The sequence below is a fragment of the Ambystoma mexicanum genome, chromosome 2q, assembly GCF_040938575.1.
Source record: "Ambystoma mexicanum isolate Mex_15411 chromosome 2q, UKY_AmexF1_1, whole genome shotgun sequence".
NCBI classification, from domain to species: Eukaryota; Metazoa; Chordata; class Amphibia; order Caudata; family Ambystomatidae; genus Ambystoma; species Ambystoma mexicanum.
This window is the reverse complement of record NC_090924.1, coordinates 778,854,088-778,874,498: the sequence shown is the minus strand read 5'-3', so window position 1 is coordinate 778,874,498 and position 20,411 is coordinate 778,854,088. Positions and strand designations below refer to the sequence as shown.

At 45.0% G+C, this 20,411-nt stretch overlaps 1 protein-coding gene across 1 annotated transcript in view; it reads left to right on the top strand.

Annotated features, from left to right (window-relative positions):
• ADARB2 (adenosine deaminase RNA specific B2 (inactive)) overlaps positions 1-20,411 on the top strand; it is a 1,587,200-nt gene that overhangs the window by 1,350,351 nt on the left and 216,438 nt on the right. The window contains exon 5 of the mRNA XM_069648017.1: positions 15,984-16,152. Within this exon, the coding sequence (XP_069504118.1) occupies positions 15,984-16,152 (169 nt within the window). The remainder of the gene's footprint in view (positions 1-15,983; positions 16,153-20,411) is intronic.

The window sequence follows — 20,411 nt, the reverse complement described above, 5'->3', positions numbered from 1 at the left end:
CATTAACAAAGTGAGGGCCATTATCTGATCTCATGACCTCGCAACCCCCACCGGGGGAACACCTCTCTCACTAAGAATTTGGCTGCACAGATAGAGTCTGGGTGTGTACATGGACCTGCCTCAATCCATCTAGAGAATGGACACACTACAAAAATTTAGTATCTGTACCTGTTACATACTTGAATCATGTCGACGGAATCAATATGCAAGTGCTGAAAAGGCCCATTTGGACTTGGGATGACTCCTCTCATTTCTTTTAATGAGTTCCCAGCTGTGAATTTCTGGCAGATTATACAGTTCACTATAAAGAATGCAACGTGCTTGGTTAAATTTGGTATGAACCAGTCTTCTGTGAGTGTTGCTGCTAAATTTTCTTTTGTCATGTGCGCCGGATAATGTAACTGCTCCAGCGCTATTTTTGATAGGGCTACAGGCATTACTGGTTTACCATTGCTGTCTTGTCGCCACCCTTTGGAGTTCCATTAGCTGTGTTTGCCCCAAATTACTGTAACTTTCAGGTGCAGTTCGTGTAACCATCATTCGCTCATTGTCATGGATAATTTCCACTTCCATGATCGTTTCACTTTTTGATGCCATACACTTGGCTTCCGGTCTGCTGCTTGATTTCCGCGTGAGATAGAATCTGTCCCCTTCTTGTGTGTGTGGCGCATTTCACGACTGCTATGCTCACTGGGAGCTGTAGTGCCTTGATCAGCCTGTCCAATAAGGCTGCGTGCTGCACTGGCGTGCCGCCCGCTCTGAGGTAGCCCCTCCTTTTCCAGCATGCTAAGCCTGGGTGCACTGTTGATGTCACATAGGCGGAGTCACTGTACATTGTTACTTCCTGGTCTGCGTGATTCTCAATGGCGAGTAGCAACGCCAATAATTCTGCAGCCTGTGCTGAATAATGAGATGGTATTCGTGCACTAATGAGTATTCGAAATTCTCCGTTTGCTGTGTGTTTTACCACAGCAATGCCTGTATATCTTTGTCCGTCACTTTGATTGATCCTCGAAGACCCGTCAATGAAGACGATTTCTCCTTCTGGCAAGGCATTTTCTTTCACCCTGGGGATTTCATTATAGAATTCTTCGTAATTTGCACAGTCATGTATTGGCTCTCCTTCAGTGACTGGCTCTGCTTTAAACACAGCTGGGTTCACTATCTTGCATCGGACTATCTTAATCGATGAATTTGATATGATTACTTCATAATCAGAGGCTCTCAGAGATGTCAATGTGCTCTTTGGTTTCTCTAGAATGGCAAATAGTGAGTGCTTGGCGTACAATGTCATGGAGCATCCCATCACAATGGTTGTACCCTTCTCTATGGCGAACGCTGTGGCAGCTAAACTTTGTTTGCAAGAAAAATGACCTCTCATTACTCGGTCTAAATTCCCACTGTAGTAAGCGAGGGGCTTGTACCCCAGTGTGGTTCTCTGTGTGAGCACTGACGTCATAACGCTGCCATTCATGTGTGAAAACAGGTAAAATTCCTCTGCATAATTGGGGATCCCTAGAACTTGTGCTGTGCAAATAGCTCTTTTGAGTTCAGCAAATCCTTTCTCCATGGTCTCAGACCATTCAATCTTTTCTTTCGTCACTTGGGCCTTCTTTAGGGTCTGAAGTAAAGGCTTAGTGTAAGAGCTATAGTCGAAGACCCATGCCCTAACATAGTTGCATAGGCCTAGAAAGCTCTGCATCTGTTTTATCATGTGTGGCTTAGCCGTGCTCAGTATGGCTTCAGCCCTTTATGGGGTCACTCTCTTTCCTTCATGTGAGATTAGCTGGCCTATGTACAGCACTTCTTGTTGACAATATTGTAACTTTTCCTTGTCAACCTTACAACCTTTCTCAGCCAGTATAGTCAATAGCTGAACAGAATCATACCTGCATTGCTCTTCTGTTGTGCTGCAAATTAGGATGTCATCTATGTATTGCAGGAAAACACTTTTTAGTGCAATATTGCTTAGGTCCAGATGATAGATGAAGACTCACAATACTCCTGGGGTAGTCTCGTGCTTTTCAGACGCATCTGTCTGAATGTGAATGATGTCAGATCTTGTGAGTCATGGTGCAACGGGATTGAGAAAAATGCATTTTTCAAGTCAACCAATGTGAAATATTTTGCATCAACAGGTATATTACATAGAATTGTAGCCGAGTTAGGGACTAAAGAGAATCCGGCCTCAACAATATAATTTATTGGGCATAAATCCTGGATTAGCCTCCAAGACCCCCCTTTGATTTCTTGATCGGATAAACAGAAATATTGCATGACGACTCTGACATCACTAAGATGCACTGTTCTATCATTGTGGAAATTGTCTTAAAAATCCCCTCATCTGCATCTCTGGACATGGGATATTGTCAGGCTTTTGGTAGAATTGCTCCTGGTTTCAATTTAATCTTCACTTCTCCAACCCCCTTCAAAAGGCGTACATCATAGGGGCCCATGGTCCACACTGAGACAAGCACCTGGGCCATGTCGTCATCAAAATATTCTGGACGGTTCCGTGCCAACATCATTCTCTGAGGTACTTCTCTTTTGATCATTTTTACCCAAAAGGTGAGACTCCCTTCCACCATTGTCTCTCCCATATCTGCTTGTTCTTCAAACAGATCGTCATCGGTGACGTCAGTCAATCGATATCCTTCTTCAATGGCAATCACTGCGCACCATTGTCAGCCCTCATCGTCATATCCGTCAATGAAGGCCACTCTTCCTCGTACTGCAGCTGTGTGTATCATCAAGGGAAATACTTGTCCCTTTTCCTCATGCATTGGTATTCTTGGCCTCAGTAGGAATTCATCAGGGGTTCTCATGATTCTGTCTGTAAGGCCTGACAAACCTCCCATAAGCACACGCATACCAAATGCAAATATTTCTGGCTCTAATGGTACATCCCTCATGGCTGTGTGTCCCACGTATGCTCTGATTATCTCACATACATTTGAATAGTGCATTCCTGGAGTTGAACATACTATGCCATCCTCCGTGAACGAGATTGTCATGTTTAACTTTGTCATTAAATCTGTACCCCAAATGTTTACTGGGGTCTGACGTGAATATAGTAAAGGCACATTAATTTCACACTCTCCTATAGAGACTGGAAATGCATTTGTGAAGGAAACACAACTTGTAGCTCCTGTAAAACTCGAAGTATTTATGGCCTCGCTGGACAAAGAAAACTTGCCTTCACGTATGCATGAGCGTGTTGCACCCGTGTCAACTAGGAAGGAATAATCTTTATCCCCTATAATGACATCCACCCTCGGTTCCCTGTGAGGGTCTGGAGTCACTGGTAGGATAGAACACATCAGGGTTCCCAGTGAGCTGTTCTAGTCCATGTACAATTTTGGCAAACTGTGTGCTGGTGGATTTCCCTCATTCCCGTTGTTAGTTCCCATTCCAGGGTTCGTGGTCTGCCCAGTGCTCATTGTCTGCGATAGTTGTAACAGTGCCTGTTGGGATTGTCCTTGTGGAAAATTCCCCATGCTCTGAGGTTGCACGCCTTGTTGCGCTCCTGGCGCTTGGTGTTGCACCGTATGATTCTGTGCAATACCCTGCTGTAAAACTGCAGGTGGATTCGTCATGCCTGCTCCTTGGCCATTCTGCATCATGCCTTGGTTTCTGTGTGTGCGAGCTAAGTGCCCTGTCATTCCACACAACCAACATACTGGTGGTGGTCGGATCATTTGCCTGTATGACATATCTTGATTATCATTTTGCATATTTTGAAAACCTCCTTGATTATTTTGGAAAACTCACTGATTGTTCTGCCATCCTCTTCCCCTAAATCCTCTTCCCCTGGGGTAAAACCCTGTATTGCCCTGATTATGCTGCTGTGGATAAGTCACCTGCTGCATGCTTGATTCAGCTGTGCTAGTTATCATGACTCCCTCAAGAGCATATTTTGACAATTTCTTCTGCGGCAATTTCGCTTCCTCATCTTTACATGCAGCTTCCTTTTTGCGATTCTTTTCTTGCAGCAATCTGCAATAGTGCGCGATTGTCAGCTGTATTTCAGCCTAGGCTTGGCCTCAATTCCCACCAATTCTTGAGTTGTTTCTGTACCGGCTCTGGCAGCCGTTGGCACAATACATGGTAGAACACAGGTATAGATTTCGTCCAAGATTCATGAATCTCGAGCACCCATGCATCTTGAAAATTCTGTAGATAAATCAACGGATCCTCAGACTCCTTCATTTTTCGTGTCATTATAGCTCCCATATCGGAAGCGTCTGGATATAGCACTTATAGCGCTTTCCATACTGCGGCTCTACAATTGTTAAATGGAGCTCCGTCATGTGCGGTATTAATTGTGGTCACAGCAGGGTAGCCTGCTCGGGCCCACACATCATCTGCTCTCTCACCAAATATGGGGATAAGGAGACCCTTAATATCCCCTATGGCTAACGTGTTCCATCATGTCATTTTCTCTAACTCGTGTATCCATTTTCCGGCTCCTGATGTCAGTATTGGAAGCTTGTTTTTCAAATTTTCTTGATCCATGTGTGGCCATGGAATATATTTTGGTCTTACTCCCCCTTTCTCGACTAGTGGAAATTGGGATGCATAGCCCTCTCTCTCTTGTTTCATTGTTCTCCTCTCTATTGCAGGGGTAATATTCCTGCATTGCCGTCTGCCTGGCAATGTCCTGAGCCTGTCTACATAGGGCGGTGACGACACCCCCCTCTAACCGTGAGATGATACTTCATGTCGGTCAGACTGCGTGGCTGACTCTGATGCCCTCGGTGCAGACTCGCTAGTGTCTGACCATCTTATTCCTTTCTCTCTTGGGAGTCGTCTTTCACTCGTCTCTCTTCCTCGTTTTCCTCACGCGTCTCCCTTTCTGAGTCGGACAGTGTCTGTCCCCAATTCGTGCCACTTCTCGTGTCTTCTTTGTTCCTACTTATTTCTAGTCTATCCAAGGATAGGTCTCTATTCCCACTACTTCGGGAGACATCCTCAGTGTCATAAAGCTGAGTGCTCTCCAGGTGCTCGTCTTCCCCCTCCTCTTGGGGTGTTTGTTCTAACCACATTTCATCATATATTCTATCGATCATTTCTCCAATGCTTCTGGTGTCGAAGTCATCTTCCATATTTTCCCTAGACGTGCCTGGTACTGAATCGTAGGCAGGAAAAAATTCTTCTATGTCTTCCCAATCTACTACTGGAGCGGGTTTCCTAACCTCTCTCCCCAGATATTCAAGATCGTGTGCTCTCTTTCTCCACTTAACTTTCTATGTCGTCATCGAATTCTGTGCATTTCCTTGCCTCTTCTCCTACTCTTTCTTCTTCCTTTTTCTTTTCATTTCTACGTTCATCTGCCCTTCGAATTTCCTCATCTCTTTATTCTTTCTCTCGTATCCTTTGTTCATCCTCTGACCTTTGCTGTTCTTTTCTGTCATGATCAGTTGCTGCTCTTTGTTTGCGATCGAGCTGCCTTTCTTGCTCTTCGCAATATAGCTGTTCTCGCCTTTGTCTGTCTTTCTTTCTTATTTTTTCATCTCTTAACTCCTTCTCTTTCCTTTTTCTCTGTACATTATCTAGCCTCTCCTTTTGCTTCGCGTCATCAATGCCTTTGCCATCAAGTTTCAATAATATTTGTCCTCCCATCCATTCATTTTTTGTGAATACTATTTCATCAGTTCTATCTTCATTTCCCTTCCATCTCTTCCCTTCTCTCTATTTGTCGAGAGATGCGCTTGTCTGTGCTTGATCCCTTCTTTCGTCATCGCATCTCTCCTTGTCCCGTGGGACTGTGGAGGCAATATCCTTATCTTTCCCTAGATTTTCATAACTACTATGCGTAGGTGACTCATATGCGGGGTTGCTATACCCTGTGGCTGCTTTAAGCTCTCTCAGCGGGTATAATCACTTGTCCTTACTTTCTTCACCCTTTGTTTCGGATGGGGCGGGTGGTGCGGTAGGCATCTCACCCCCTCTGTGCATACATTAAGTATCCAATCTATTGGTGGCTCCTCTTTCTTTCCCTGTTCATACATTTTCCAAAGTTCTAGAACAGTGAGGCGTTTGTCTAAATTTTTGCCTGTGTATGTGGCATGCAAATATGTCATCATGTGTTGCAAGACAACTATAGATAAGGACCCACCCTGTGGCCATGGCATAAACATCTTGTGGGCGGTTCCTTTAACCAACTCTGTACTGTATTTCTTCAGTTTGGGTGCATGTTTCAGCAACTGTTTGCACAAGTGTGTCAATGGTGTCATGTCTTCCATACTTAAATCTGATCCCTTTCCTCCCATATAGCACTTGTCAACACTTTTGCGTGGCTTAAACAGTTCCAACAATATGAGCGAGCACCAAACACTGCAAGCTCCAATCCAAATTCTTCACAAAAATGTATACCTTCTAATTTACTCGAAAAGCATCAATTCATATGTGATATTATTTTTGCTATTCAATGGCATAAAATTTAAATCAGTTTTCTAAAGGAAACTTTTTCGATGTATGACGTCACAACAAAAAACATGTAAAACAGACTCTTAACAGACTAGATGAACACCAGCTGGTCACAGATATCTCTGCCTCTAATCATTACCCCTTCTAAACGTACCCCTTTCACGACGTCTTTAACCGTTGTGGTAGTCTAATCAATCCCCCCATTAGCTGGGACTCTGAGTACACGTTTCTTCTAGCCGCTTGTATTAAAAGCGTAGGAATAAGGCGAATCCTCTCACTTCTCGGGTGTCCTCCCCGGGAACCTTTATTTACTTAATTATTCTTGAGTCATTATTCCATTATATATATATTCATTCTTCTCTACTTCTAACTATATTTTGTTTTTTCTTTTTCCCACCTCCCTCCATTACCTTTTCCCTTTACTTGTTCTAAGACATGCACTTTTGCCAGAACATTCAATCTTTTTCACTCACCGTTCGCATGGTTACTCTCTGGACCCTCGGGATCACCGCCTTTGTTACCGCCTTCTACTGCGTTTTACCCGCTCAGCTGCCCGTAGGAATGGGAAGGGATAGCGTGGGGAACACGGGTCCCTTCAGGCCCTGGTCTGCAGTTTTTCTTACACTACCACTGTCTACGGGGAGCTTCACAGTCTACTCGGCCGAATGGAAAAGGACACATGATATTGCCAAAGACCTAGAGTTACCTTATGTCGGTGGACAATGGGTGTCTTATTCTAATCAATAATCGATAATTGATAAACCATCAATCTCTGCTACCAAGTGTACTCCGGAAACCCCTGGCTGGCCCCTAGAGCCGAGGTTTGCTCCGAAAGTACTTTAAGACGAGATAGCTGCACCCTTGAGATAGATGGGGGTGCAGATTTATTCCTCCAACACCAATCAATAAGGACAACTCAATGGTTTGGCAAAGGGAGTCTGTTTAATGACAAGTACAAAAACGGAGTCATGAAAATCAGCAGTGATGCGATCATCCTTCTCGCTTCAACTCCAATGAGCTTCATAAGATTCATAGCATTTATACTGAAAACTCGTCATAATTGAGATATAACACTCAAAAGTTAAGATGCAATTCTATTGGTTAGGAAAAGGTAACTTTAATATAGGTACTATATTTGTATATGGTAATGGAGTGAGGGGATTGGGTAAACACTGTCAGGTGGGCGTCTAAGACCTTCCTTCAAAGATGACTACTGTAGATGTCACTAAAAGTATGACGTCCCATTGGTTCTACTAACTATAGGACCCTAGGTTATTTGGTCCATTGTGATTGGGTTGGCACCACCCCATGCATACATTTCCACTTTGCTTAGCAGCACGCAGAATGGTCAGCCAGGTGCAGGGTGCCCCCTAGTTACCCAGCCTTCCTCCAATTAAGGTTACAATCAATCATTACTTCAACAACTATGTGTCAATTATGTTACTGTGGTTGGCCTCGAAACTGCATCTTCTGTCTGGGAAAGTTCCGATATCTCTGCCTGGGCGGATGCCAAGCATAGGTGTGAACTTGTGCTTCTCCTCGCTCGGATGGTCATGTGCTTCCCACACTGTGAATGTGTCTAGTTTCTCTCAATGTGTGCATTTAATTCTTATTCAGCTTGCCACCTACCTACACCTCCTTATCTTGACCTTTCAGAGACAGGATATTCTGTTCTTAAGTTTCAATTATATGTAGCTAATGTTCGTTCCTTTTATTAGTATGACCTTGGCTCTTCTGGCACGAGTTACATCTGTCGAGTTTTGATTCAGCCGTCTCTTCTCGTTTTGCTAGAATATGAATCTCTGCTCATTCAGCCTTTTGTAACCTGGGTTGATTCTGCTTTGTTTGCAAAGTGAAATTACACTTATAATACTGTGCTTCGTTTTGCGGTACATTATGTATAATGCTGCTTGCTGCACTATTCTACTTAGCATTGCAAGCCGCATGGTTTTCTTAGCTTACTTGCGCTTCCAAGCATATGTACAGGTGTTAGCTGGTTGAATATCTTCATCCTGTTTACAGCTTAAGCTTCTTTTTATTTCAACATCGCTCTCCCCTTTTAGGTTCACAATATCTTTATTCATGGTGTTTCATCTCTGGTTGTCATTCTCGGGTTGTCATTTCTTCTACTTGTACGTCAGTCCGGGTCCTCGTGACGTCACCATTCATCTTCTATTAAGACCTTTTTGGTTTCTTCTGGGACTGTAATTAGGCAATCTTCATTTCGTCTCATTTGCTGGTAAGGTTTCCTTAATGGATACCTTACTGTCCATGGTTTTCTTGGTATCGGTACTTCAATAGATGTTGCTCTTCTGATAGGTACTGGGCAGAGCCCTACTGCAGCTCTCTGCTGATTTATCTTCTCATCATACGTCACATATTTTGGTGTGAACATTCCTGGCCCTTCAAAATGGGCGACTGGAGTGCAGGTTTCATTTGGGACCTCCTCTACAGGTGGAAGGTTGAAGGATGGATATTTCAGGATGAGGCTGGTGCCAAGATGACCATCCTAGCCCATGTAGGAGAAGTGGCAAGGAGGTAGAGGAAGACCAGCCTCTGGGGAGAGATGTGAATACTAACGCTTCTGGAGAGAGGTTTGCAGCACAGGTAATCCAGTCATTTAACTGCCTCTCCCACACACAAGGCTTTCCCCACAGCCGCAAACCGACCGCCAGTCTACATTTAGCAGAGAAGAGCTTTCTCAAGCTTTGAAGTCTACAACCAAAAGAGGGACACTTGACGATGTGACAGAATCTGTGGAGAAAACAGGACTGTCCCCACAAAGCCAAGATGCTTGGTCCCTAGAAGGGTCCACAGGGAGCAACTCATGAAGAATTTGTGAAGACTTAGAAACTAACAGCAAGTGAGAAGCACATACCCAGCAGTCACGTGAGCCACATGAAGTCCCTTTAAGACTTATTCATGGGGTACCTAGAAACTCCTGCTTGGGATAAAGAATGCATATTTACCACATGAATTACCAATTGTTTCCCCATCTGATAAATATCCAGTGTGACTCTAACTCAGAATTGAATTTACAAAATATTTTCCCAGTTTGAAATCACCTGGCTGGTCTATTTGTTTACCCTTTCACCTACTTTGTAGAAAAAAATATATTTTGGGGGAAAGCTAGCCTTTGTTTTATAAATAGGGCAAATATTTCATGATAATAGCCCAAAATCCCTCTTTTTTATGTCAGTTATCAGAACTGCTAAGTGGTTGCATGCAGTGTCTGACACCTTCAACCAGTCCTGGCTTTTAAGCCAATGGCTTATGGAATCCCATACATTGTAATTGCACACTTATGGTGGGAAGACTAAATCTACAAATGTCAGGATGTTGGCTCAAAATAGAGCTAGGAATGGCACACACAGACATAGGGTTGCTTGACAGCTACGAATTATGTTCAGCTTTCGTTCATGGTTAGTCTGAAACATTGTCAGCTGCTGCAAGTTACCATGACTTGGTCGTAGATCATGCTTCACACAACGGTTGCAAATAGGCCCGGCCCAAGGCATGGGCAGTCTGTGTGGACGCCCAGGCCCCTGCGCCTTTGCGGGCTCTGGAAGCAGCAGCTGCCATGCATCACTACTGTTTCTTCCCACATGAGTGGAGTATGAAGGAGTTGCTCCCCACTGCAATGCCTGTCTTCTTTCCATGACACTATGCAAGACTCGGCCAACTCTCCATCAGCCCGCTGGCCTGCCCTTAATGTACATTAAGTTGCCCATCTAAAAACAAAGATATGCCACGCTGAAGCACCTCCTGGGGTAGAAGAAGCCAATCTGTACTTTAAGTGAAGTGATATGGTATGTTATGGTATGTGTTACTTGTATAGCGACTACTGTCATTGGTATGGCCTCGAAGCGCTGTGGGGTGGAACGCCCATCGGAAGTCAGAGATGCAATAGGTGAAAGACGGAATGCTAAAATGCGTGTGTATGAATGAAATATTGTAACATGATTATGATGAAATATAACTGCATAAAATATTCTCTTTAGTAAAAATGAAGAAGAGTACATTCATGAAATTATGTTGTCTGTATAACACAGGTGGACATTCCACCCTTACTAAACTTTGACTTAATTGGAATGTACATTTCTATGAATAGTGTTTGTTTAATTACAAATCCCAGAGTGTGCATGGGACGCGAGTGCTCCACAGACTGTGGACACCGTCACCCTTTTGTTCTGTTACACGGCAGCCTGGTGTCAAGGTTGCTATACACTGCCTTGCACCTCACTATAATCGCTAAATCAGTGAAATGCATATCACCCACAGGTGTGCATCTGTATACATCCTTTGCTTCACACCACCAAACTTATCAATGCTGCCAGACCTTTTTTATCCCCGACAGCAGCCTCACCTTTGCCCGAGCCATCATTGGCTCCAGACTAGACTATTGCAATTATCTATTTATAGACACCTCTACGCGCAATAGCCACGAGATGCAAGTTATCCACAACAACGCACTCGAAGCTGCCTTCAACATCCCCAGACGAGAACACATTGCAGCCACCTGGAGAGACGTTCACTGGCTCCCAATTCGAGTAGGTATCACCTTTAAAACTTTGTTGATCACCCACAAGTGCCTGGCAAACTGCCCCCTTACCTCTCACAGAAATGCACTAAAGCCCAGTCAATAAGACCGACCAGATCCACATACACTCACCGTCTCACCTTACCGAGGTTTAGATGATCCAGAGCCAGCGGTTCGAGTTTCCTGGTGACTACAGCGAAACTTTGGAACACTTTACCACCGGCCCTGAGCAATCATACTGGTCATTCCACAAACATTTGAAAACTTGGCTCTTCACCTAGCGAACTATGAGTATGCTTCCTCCCGCCCGGCCAGTTTATGACATTATGAATACTTGAATGCCTACTTTGTAACTTGCACTACTAGTGCCTTGATGCCTTATGGTTCAGTGCGCTTTACAAATGTAAAAATAAATAAATAAATGCAAGTAAAAAAGAGGGGTTCCAATTTCTATGATGTCATTTCCACTGATATCAATGCATATGCAAATGTAGGGAGCCACACCTCATTTGCTCACAGGGCTTCACAAATCCTAGGACTGGTCCTGGGCCCAATTTATCCAATGCCTGTGCTTGATTCGTACAGAAAAAATGCTTTCGAACACCACAGTTATTAAAAAGATAGCCATGCCGTCCATTCAGTGCACAAGCCCTCCAACCATACAATAAATAAACCAACAGAAGGGAGAGCAAAACAAGGTGCGGCAAATGGAGCAGAACAACGAGAGCGGAGAACAGCATGCGGGCTCCCATATTTCAAGGCTGGAGGCGCTTAGCCCCAGGCATCTCTGCCTGGATTCCGGACACATGGCAGACACGCAGTCTTTAAACCTTCATCGCGTATGCGCGTCCACGCCTCCAGTTTGCATGCATGACGTAAACTTGATAATTGCTTGCGGGTGTCATGATACGCCTGGATACTGTGACCAGACGTCCCAGTTTTCCCGGGACATTCCGGGGAAATCGCCATCCGTCCCAGGATCCCAGGAGTTTTTTCATTTTGCAACGGTGGGTGCCCAAGGTCCCTGTTTTTGCCGGGACCCAATTTCGAAATCCCGAAATCTTGTCCCGGCACAACTCTAAATGCGCGAATGGGGGCGTGAAAAGCATTTCACGCCCTCATTTCCTCTCCCTTCCCATCCCCGGCCACTTTACTCCAATAAGAGAGGTGTGCATGTGAGCACACACCCTCCGCGCCCTCCCACCCCCGCAACAGCCCAGCGACATAGAAGTAGGACTATATCTTTATTTTTATTTATGTTAGTCCTACTTTTATGTCTATGGCCTGTCTGGGTTTTTTGTGTGAAAAATCTGGCCACCCTATACTTTGCTTTTTTCAAACTTGTATCGGGGAAAATCCATATATTCGATTATGGGTCCCCATAATGGGGTAGGAAGTAATGCTATTGGGATTGGACGAGGGATTTTCTGGGTAGCGTCCCTGTCAGATCTCCTGTCCCAAAGCAGACGCTAGAGCCGGGACTCCAATTTTCGACGTGTGGTCAGAGTACAGATGTCAGTCAGCTCGTGCGTGGGTGCCTGGCAGGCACGTGTTCGGCTCTCCCGAACCACTGGTCCTTGAATTTTGCGACAATCCGAGGTTGTTAGATGCTTTAGCCCAAAGCATGGTTAAGTCGAGTGACACAGTTCCATGCTGAGACTGGAGAAAGCCTTTGGTGGTTTGTGCGGAGGTTATAGTTAGATGGACACATTCTTTCTGCACTGCTGTGGAGAAGGAGGCCTTACATTAAATCTGTCCAATAGTTTATTGACAAAACTGACATAGTGCACAAGTGCAATCGAATAACCAAAAAATAACCTTATTCATAAAAATGTACACAAAGTCAATGCAATTGGCTACAGAAAGGACACCATCCAATACATACTTTCATGAATAAACACAACCGTTTAAAACATTACACACCCCATACAGGTAATAATGTTCCTTTTGATGTTTTTTGTTCATTTTCTTGGTGGAAAAAACTTTTTACAATTGAAATCAAACAGATCCAAGAGGCGAACAAACGTAACAGAGACACCACATTATAACATTCTCACTTTCACCAACTACTACAGGTGTGCAACCTTCAGATGTGTTGGACTACAACTCCCATCATCCCTAGCCATAGTCAATGGCAAAGGAGCACGGGAATTGTAGTCCAAAACATCTGGAGACACCTGTACTACAAATTCAAAATCAACATTGTCATTAGAGGCTTGTGAAATGTTGAATGACTTATTTGGTAATAGAGATTGCCAGTTACATTGTTATACCTTACCCCACCTCTCGTGGATCCTTGTCTTCGATAAACCAGTGCTGCACAACTAGCATTTCCCATAAAAGTACTAACAGGGAAGACCAAGCGCATCATAACAAAGCAGCACCAGTGATTGTTTGGCAAGGGTTGGAGAACTTCTGATCTCAAAACCAAAGACGGTGCACTAGTTCCAACCAGTCTGCAACCCTTCATGTGCTTAGAAGACCTTGCAGAATGTGCTGCTTTGCTTTACAGAGCCAAAAACGACTGTGCCACCCATAACACTGCCATTCAGAGGGTAGATTGTCCTTGAATCCCATTAGGAGTTTATTCACCTATCTTCCATTGCCCCGTTTTGATCACCATTCGCATCCAGAGACTCAGGGGGGCACTGTAGGTTTAAATCATCAGTTCACCGAACCATTAGAAACTAAGAGCCACTAATTTCCTGCACTCTGAAGACTTTTCCATATAAGAGCGTCATCTGGACCAAGCCACTGACTGCCCTCACCTTCAGATTTGCTTGACCGGGATTATCAGGGATCAACTACCCTGATCAACATGAATTCTATATGATATGATATGATATTTATTTATTCATTTATAAAGCGCACAAAGCCCAGAGGCAGCTAGGTGATGTGAGGAACTTAAGGATATGGTTACAAGTTTACAAATCTTAGATGGCATTTCGTTGCATATTACCCCTTAAACTATATATTTACATCAGTTTCAATACAATGGCAATAGATATGGCATTTATAACGTGCCTATGCACAAGTATTTCAAGGCGCGAGGAGGCAAGGGCGGGGAAACAGAGGGAAGACAGAGACAGCGATCCTACCAGGCCAGGTGACACTGAGATTGCAGGCGCAATTGTAGTGACACCTTGGCCGCACAGTCCAACCGTAGACGCAAGAGCATCTGGAGTTAACGAGGGACACCCACCGGGCAGCATAGGCCTTGGATAGGCTGCGTTGATGCGTTAGATGGCAAGGACACTATGTTAGTTGACAACGACTAATGGTTTGTTATGGTGGTAATGAGCGAGGGGTACATTGGGAAGCTTGTGAGTGCTGAAGCCGCTGCTCCCTACGGCACTGAGGTGGCCAACACAGAAGTCCCTGATTAGAATGATGAGGTGTTCATGGAGTAATGTTCGTATGGTTATCACTGTTGAGCAGGCCCCCCTCCACTACTGCTGCAATGTCATTTCCAAAAAAGTTCATCAACTAAAAAAGGAAATAACTTCATGAGTGAAAAGGTTGCAAACATACTCTCACACAGAATCGGCCTCCGATGACAGGCAACTAACAACACGATTCATGGAGGCTGAGCCTCTTTTTAGAAGAGGACAAGCCATTTTTTCTGGTCCTCTCACAGGGAGGCCTTCTTCCCTAAGTTGGGACTGCGGTGATGATGAACAGGTGGAGGGTGCTGGATTCCAAGGGCTCTCAATATGGGACATTATGAAAATCCAAAATTAAATCAAACAGTGAAGACTTGTTTAAGGGCACTAGTCCACAACATATAAGCCCGTGGGCAGGATGTGGCCCTCCTGGACATTATTTGTGGCCCTCCAGGTGCCCCGAGTTTAATGATGAAGTGTTGCCTTCATCATTAAACTGAGGGAGTTTAGTCAGTTTTTGTCTTTGCATCCGTATACCTGCCGTTTTACGTCCCACAATACCAGGCAATCTATCACACAGTGTAAACAATAGAGGAATACATAAAAATGACACTTCAAACCAATGTTTTATTTCATTTGTTCACTCTAATTGGTGCACCAATGCCCATAGCACCCCCTCATCCCAATAGACAGTCCGGACCATTGTATGAGACTTCTGTGGTAGAGTCGGCCCTCCAGTGAAATCAGCTGTTCACTCATGTGTTAGGGGGTTTGCAAACTTTAGCTTTCCAGGTGTTTTAGACTACAACTCCCATCGGCCCTCGCCAGCACAGTGACCAGTGAGGGCTCCTGAGAGTCATAGTCCTAAACATCTTGAGAGACCAAGTCTTCCTTCAAAAACGTTTCTTGAGGAGGTGGTATGGACATGGATCAGTATGGTAAGACTTTAACGCATCATATGCTTGGGCAAAGGAACACATGCAATGTGTTTTAGAGTTAAGCTGTGCACACTAATTATTACAGGAGTTAGAGACTGACATTTAACAATGCAACAAATATCAAAGCGTCCCAGAGGTTTTCGATTTGCGTAGTATGCCCTTTTTATAATGTATATTGTGTCTATTAACATGTGCTGAGCAAGCAGAAATGTTAAAAGGTGTTTCTTATTTTTTGTGCAGTTATGCTCGAAAAACCTTGCCTATATGTTCCCAGAACTTCCTCTGTCTCCTTACAGACTTCAGTGCCCGGCGCCAATAAAGGCCTGAGCTACTCGTAAAGCGGCGCGTCGGTTAGCTGCGCGGTGGTAGATGTTTATGGCCTCTTACGGCAGTAGCAGTCTTGCAATGTTCTTATTGATTGGACAAGTAGACTTTGTCAGAGGCTTTTTATCTAAGAATTAGTGCGATACGTGCAGGCTGCAGCAGTCTGCCGCGGACCCCGCGTCGCGCTAATAGTGTGCGTGCCCAAGAGCGCTGCATTGCAAGGCAGTTAGGTCAACACAGGGACATTATGCTGATCAACTGCCACAGCGTGCAGCTTTGCAATGCATGTCGGCATGAGGCAACCCTCAGCCCTGCAATGCCAGCCAAGCATTGCCCCTCGCTTACATTTGCATCTTTTGCCTTCCCCAGGTCTGGATCTCAGGCAAGCGCAGGTGATCGCCATGTCATCGGGCACCAAGTGCATAAACGGAGAGTACCTGAATGACCGGGGGCTGGTGGTCAACGACTGCCATGCAGAGGCAGTGGCGAGAAGAGCGCTTGTTTGTTTCCTCTACTCGCAGCTGGAGCTCCATCTAAGGTAAATTGCATTCTCTTGGTGTCTATGAAATGCTGAACGATCACTGGTGGAACAAATCTGTCATTGGGGCGTCTGGAGCAAGGGGGGGCTGTGGAACTCTTTCTGAGCTGCCAGCGTGGCCCCAAGGCTCTGGAAAGAAAAGAACAGTAATTCAACACAGCTGGGGCTTTTGCTTTCCATTCCACACTGGCAACATGTTTCGGTAAAGATTAGATTATCTGGGATGCGCGGCCACTATTTACTTTCTTTCTGAATCATAAAAACAGGCCTCGGAACTAACATAGCTGGAGGCACATAACATTGGCGGGCCACCCGCCGCCATTACTGAGCGGCAAACGCATGCGCATTGCTGCTGCACGCCTCGTCCGCCTCCCGAATCACAGTCTTTACCTCAATAGGGTGAGTTTGTGCCTGAGCTATCCGACCCCGCTTGACCTTTCGAAAGCATGTTTGATTCCATGCCTTTGACATGAGTTAGGAGTGCATGCGCTAATCCTGACCAAGGCTCGGAGCGCGTGATTAATTTCCCATGCTTTATTTTGTTATGTGTTTAAATATATGTGTTTTATGGTTTTTAACATGACTGCTTTATTGTAGTGGTCCGTATTCTCGGGTTTCAGCCCCAAACCCTTGCAACACTTCTCTTTCATGTACATATTAGGACTTTTAGTACGCACTAGCAACCCCTTCGTTCCATCCCCCCATTGTAATTGAGGTGGCCTGGGCTGTGGCTTTGGTTTTCTCTTGATGCCTGGCTGTAATTTGTCATCTTTTTGTATGGATTGTCACGGTTCTGGTAAATGTGGCTTTGTTTTTTTAGCAAACATGCAAGTCTTGGTATAGTTCACACTGTGGACCTGGGAAGACTCAAGGTTTGCGGGGCTGAGATGTGGCGTTTGGTGCTTCTGACAATGTCTAGCTATTGCTCATAGTGGTTTCTTTGGTTGCCGTGCCCCAAAAACAATCTGTGGTGTTCCCATTTTAGACTGTAAGTGTCTAGGTCCTCGTTGGTCTCCGTTAGCGACTCTCCAAAGTCCGGTACATGGCACTCTGTGCTATGGCTTATGGCTTTGATCAGTCACCAGTTTCTACGGGTAGCTTACGCTGTGTGTTGTATTCCACAGGTAAAATGGTGGCGTTGGCCGAGAATGATGGCAACCATGTAAGTGGATTGTAGGAGGCCACCAACTATGGATCGTGTTCCTATTTGGTGGAATACTGTTTCGCTGAATGACCAGGGTCTTCTGGCACGCACGACGGCAGTTTTGTCTCACATCCAGTAGGTCTTGTGGTATATAACAAACCAATGCGTTGGCTTGTTGGTGGGACCACTGTGGGATTGACAGTGTCCTGACAGTGCCAGTTTAGCTAGGGTGATAGGCTAGTAGGCTACTATTGGCATCAGTGTGTGCCGTCCATTCACAGGCCTGCATAACTGCAGGTCATTAGTCGCATCACGCATGTGCAGAGCCAAGGTATCACCTGTATGGTCCTCGGTCTATACTAAGGAGGGAGTTGTCTCACTTGTTTTGGTGAACTTGTATGGCATTAGCTGTGCTGAGGATTCCTTAGCAGGGCTGCCGCATCCAAAACATTTCGTTTTCCCAATAACCAGGCATAGTTTTTAATACCCCAAATGCCGGAACGCTTTCCCTTACCCACCCGTTAAATGCCTTTGTCAGTATTGGCCGAGCATGAATGAGAGGCAACTCATTAAATATTTATATACTTATGTATATTTATATACTTTGAGGGCACAGTCGATTGATGCATGCATTAACGTTTAGCTGAGTCATTATAACTTTACCAGGGTTTGCAAGTTCAATCATGCGAAATAGAGTATTTCTGTGATAAATGCCACCTCAAGTGGAAGCATAGGGAGGGCTCAAGTGTTCTGTTTTTGTTAATTTATGAGTCCTCCTTTGAATTTGTAATATGTGGGTGTCTTTTCCTGTGTTTGAACTGATTAACACTTCCCTGAGGAGCCCAGATAACACTGTTCCTGCATTTTCTGTCCAGTAGTTTGGTAGTGCCCCGCCATGAATCGCACTCACCCGATCCTGTTGCTGAGGAGAAGGAGGAACAGGTGTTTAGTGCCTGTCTTTTGAAGGTCGTCTTGTGTCTTCCTCTGCCACCTTCATGTATTCAATGTGTCAGTTTGGATGAGACCTTTTCTATCTCAGACACCTTATTGTCCCTTCCCTGGTCTCCACTGTCTCCTCCTCTCCAACCTCTGGGGTCAATTTCTGCTTCCCCAAAAAAGCAAGCTGCCCTGCCTCCTCTGGTGTTGACTCTGTAGCAGAGAGTCTGGTGGAGGGTTGTTTGCAACAATAGATTGGCAAGTGCAATTCTCCCCTCCTATACTGATGACTCCGGGAAAGGTTCCAACAAAACGTTAGAGAGGTACAGGGACTACTGCTGCTAGAGGCAACAACCATTCTTTGGTCTTATTGGGAGAATGCCTGGGCGCTCTCTGTGCCCTGTGGATTGCCTGTGGCACTTTGGCACCTTCAGGGCCGGTGTCTCCCCTGTTCTGCCTTTGTGGCTTGTTATCCTGCTCAGCGTCTTTCATAGGAGGTATAGTACTTCTGGATTGGCCGGGCGATTTTCATTTTGGCTGCATGGTGGTCAAGATCCCCCTTGCGGGACTCCTCTTCTGGGGGATTGGCTGTCTCCCAGGTGGACACACTGATGTTTCTTTGACAGATCTTACAGCATTCGAAAGTGGGGACCTCCCCGTTCCACATAGCTGGACTAATTGTTTGATTGGGTTATCATGTAACGTCTCTGTGTTAATTACCCTGCAGATGGCTTTTTGTGATGGCCTGTCTGTTGGCACCAATAACCTTGTGCGTTCTTTGATGGTTTTGGTTAATGTTGAGTAAAGACTTGCCTTTACTTTGGCATATTTTTGTTTTGTGTTTTTGTTTTTGTTTTTTTGTTTTATTGTGTGATAGTCAAATGGCTTTTCACAAACACAATACAGAAAATACTAAACAAATGGACAGTGTACAAAGAAAAACACAAGAAACTGATCAATGCTACAGCTTTAGAAAAAAAAAGAAAAAGAAAGGGAAGAACAGAAACAAAAAACCAAGAAGACATAGTTCCATGAAGTAAAGATGGTGACAAGGTATAGAGACATGATGGTATCGGTGGTTTTCTTTGGACTGAGGCCAGTTCTTCCTCATCTCTGTCCCCACGTCCCACCCCTCCTGCCCTTTTACATGACTCAGGAAGGTTTAATGCATGCATGATCCTTTCTGGGGCACACTGGTCCCTTCCTGTCAGTATTGGGTGAGTACTATGATCCACACATGGCTCACAAATAGAATGATCAAAATGCCATTACCACAAATGGTTTACATCATGATGGTTTCCTTATACCCATTGAAGGCTTGGTTATAACATCAACGAGGAAGGAGTTGTAGACACTTTTAATGCACAGCAGAGAGACCGGCAGGAGCAGATGCGGGGCCACACCGAATCTCTAAGCAATGAACTCTATGTGGCCTATGAAGCTTTCACCAATCCCACTAGAAGATAGTTAAGTCCACTCGTGATGGGTGACAGAGTGCCGTATGCTCTTATTCATGTATTATTATTTTTTTATGTGGTAGACATCGTCCGTCACTTCAATGCTTCGCTGACGCGTGGGAGCGGCATGGCTGGCCTCCACGCTCTACCGGAGCGAAATCATGTCAGAAGGGTAAAGAGTGGATGCAAATGGCTGATACGGAAGGTGTCAATGCGCTCTCACATCCTAGCTCGCTGAGTGGCGGGAAACCTGTGTGAAATTGGGGCCGCCGGGTCTACATGTCGCAGCACGCAGGCGGCTCGTCACCAAAAGCCAGAAGTGGCTCAGGGTGTCACATAGGACATAGGTCCACTGAGAGCATTTCATATAATTCAAGTGTCTCTTGACATTTTTTAAATGTAAGAATCAAGCACTGCGGCATAAGCGAGTTAGGGCGATAGTTATTGTCTGCAAAACAGCGCCCTTCTGGAAGCCTCATAACAGGGCAGCATTATTAACCCGGCACTGAGTGCTTCATTCCCTTTAAAGGCTCTAAAGTCTCTCACGAGCATGCCTTACCTAATGTGCATCCTTACATTGTTACCACAATCATGCAATGTTATTCTACGTGCAATTAGTTGCAGGTGTGCACAGCTACACAGTGGGCCTGATTCACAAAGAATCATGCAACTCAATGCTTCTTGCAGTTGCCTGATCCGACGAGTTGTGCAGATCACTTGAT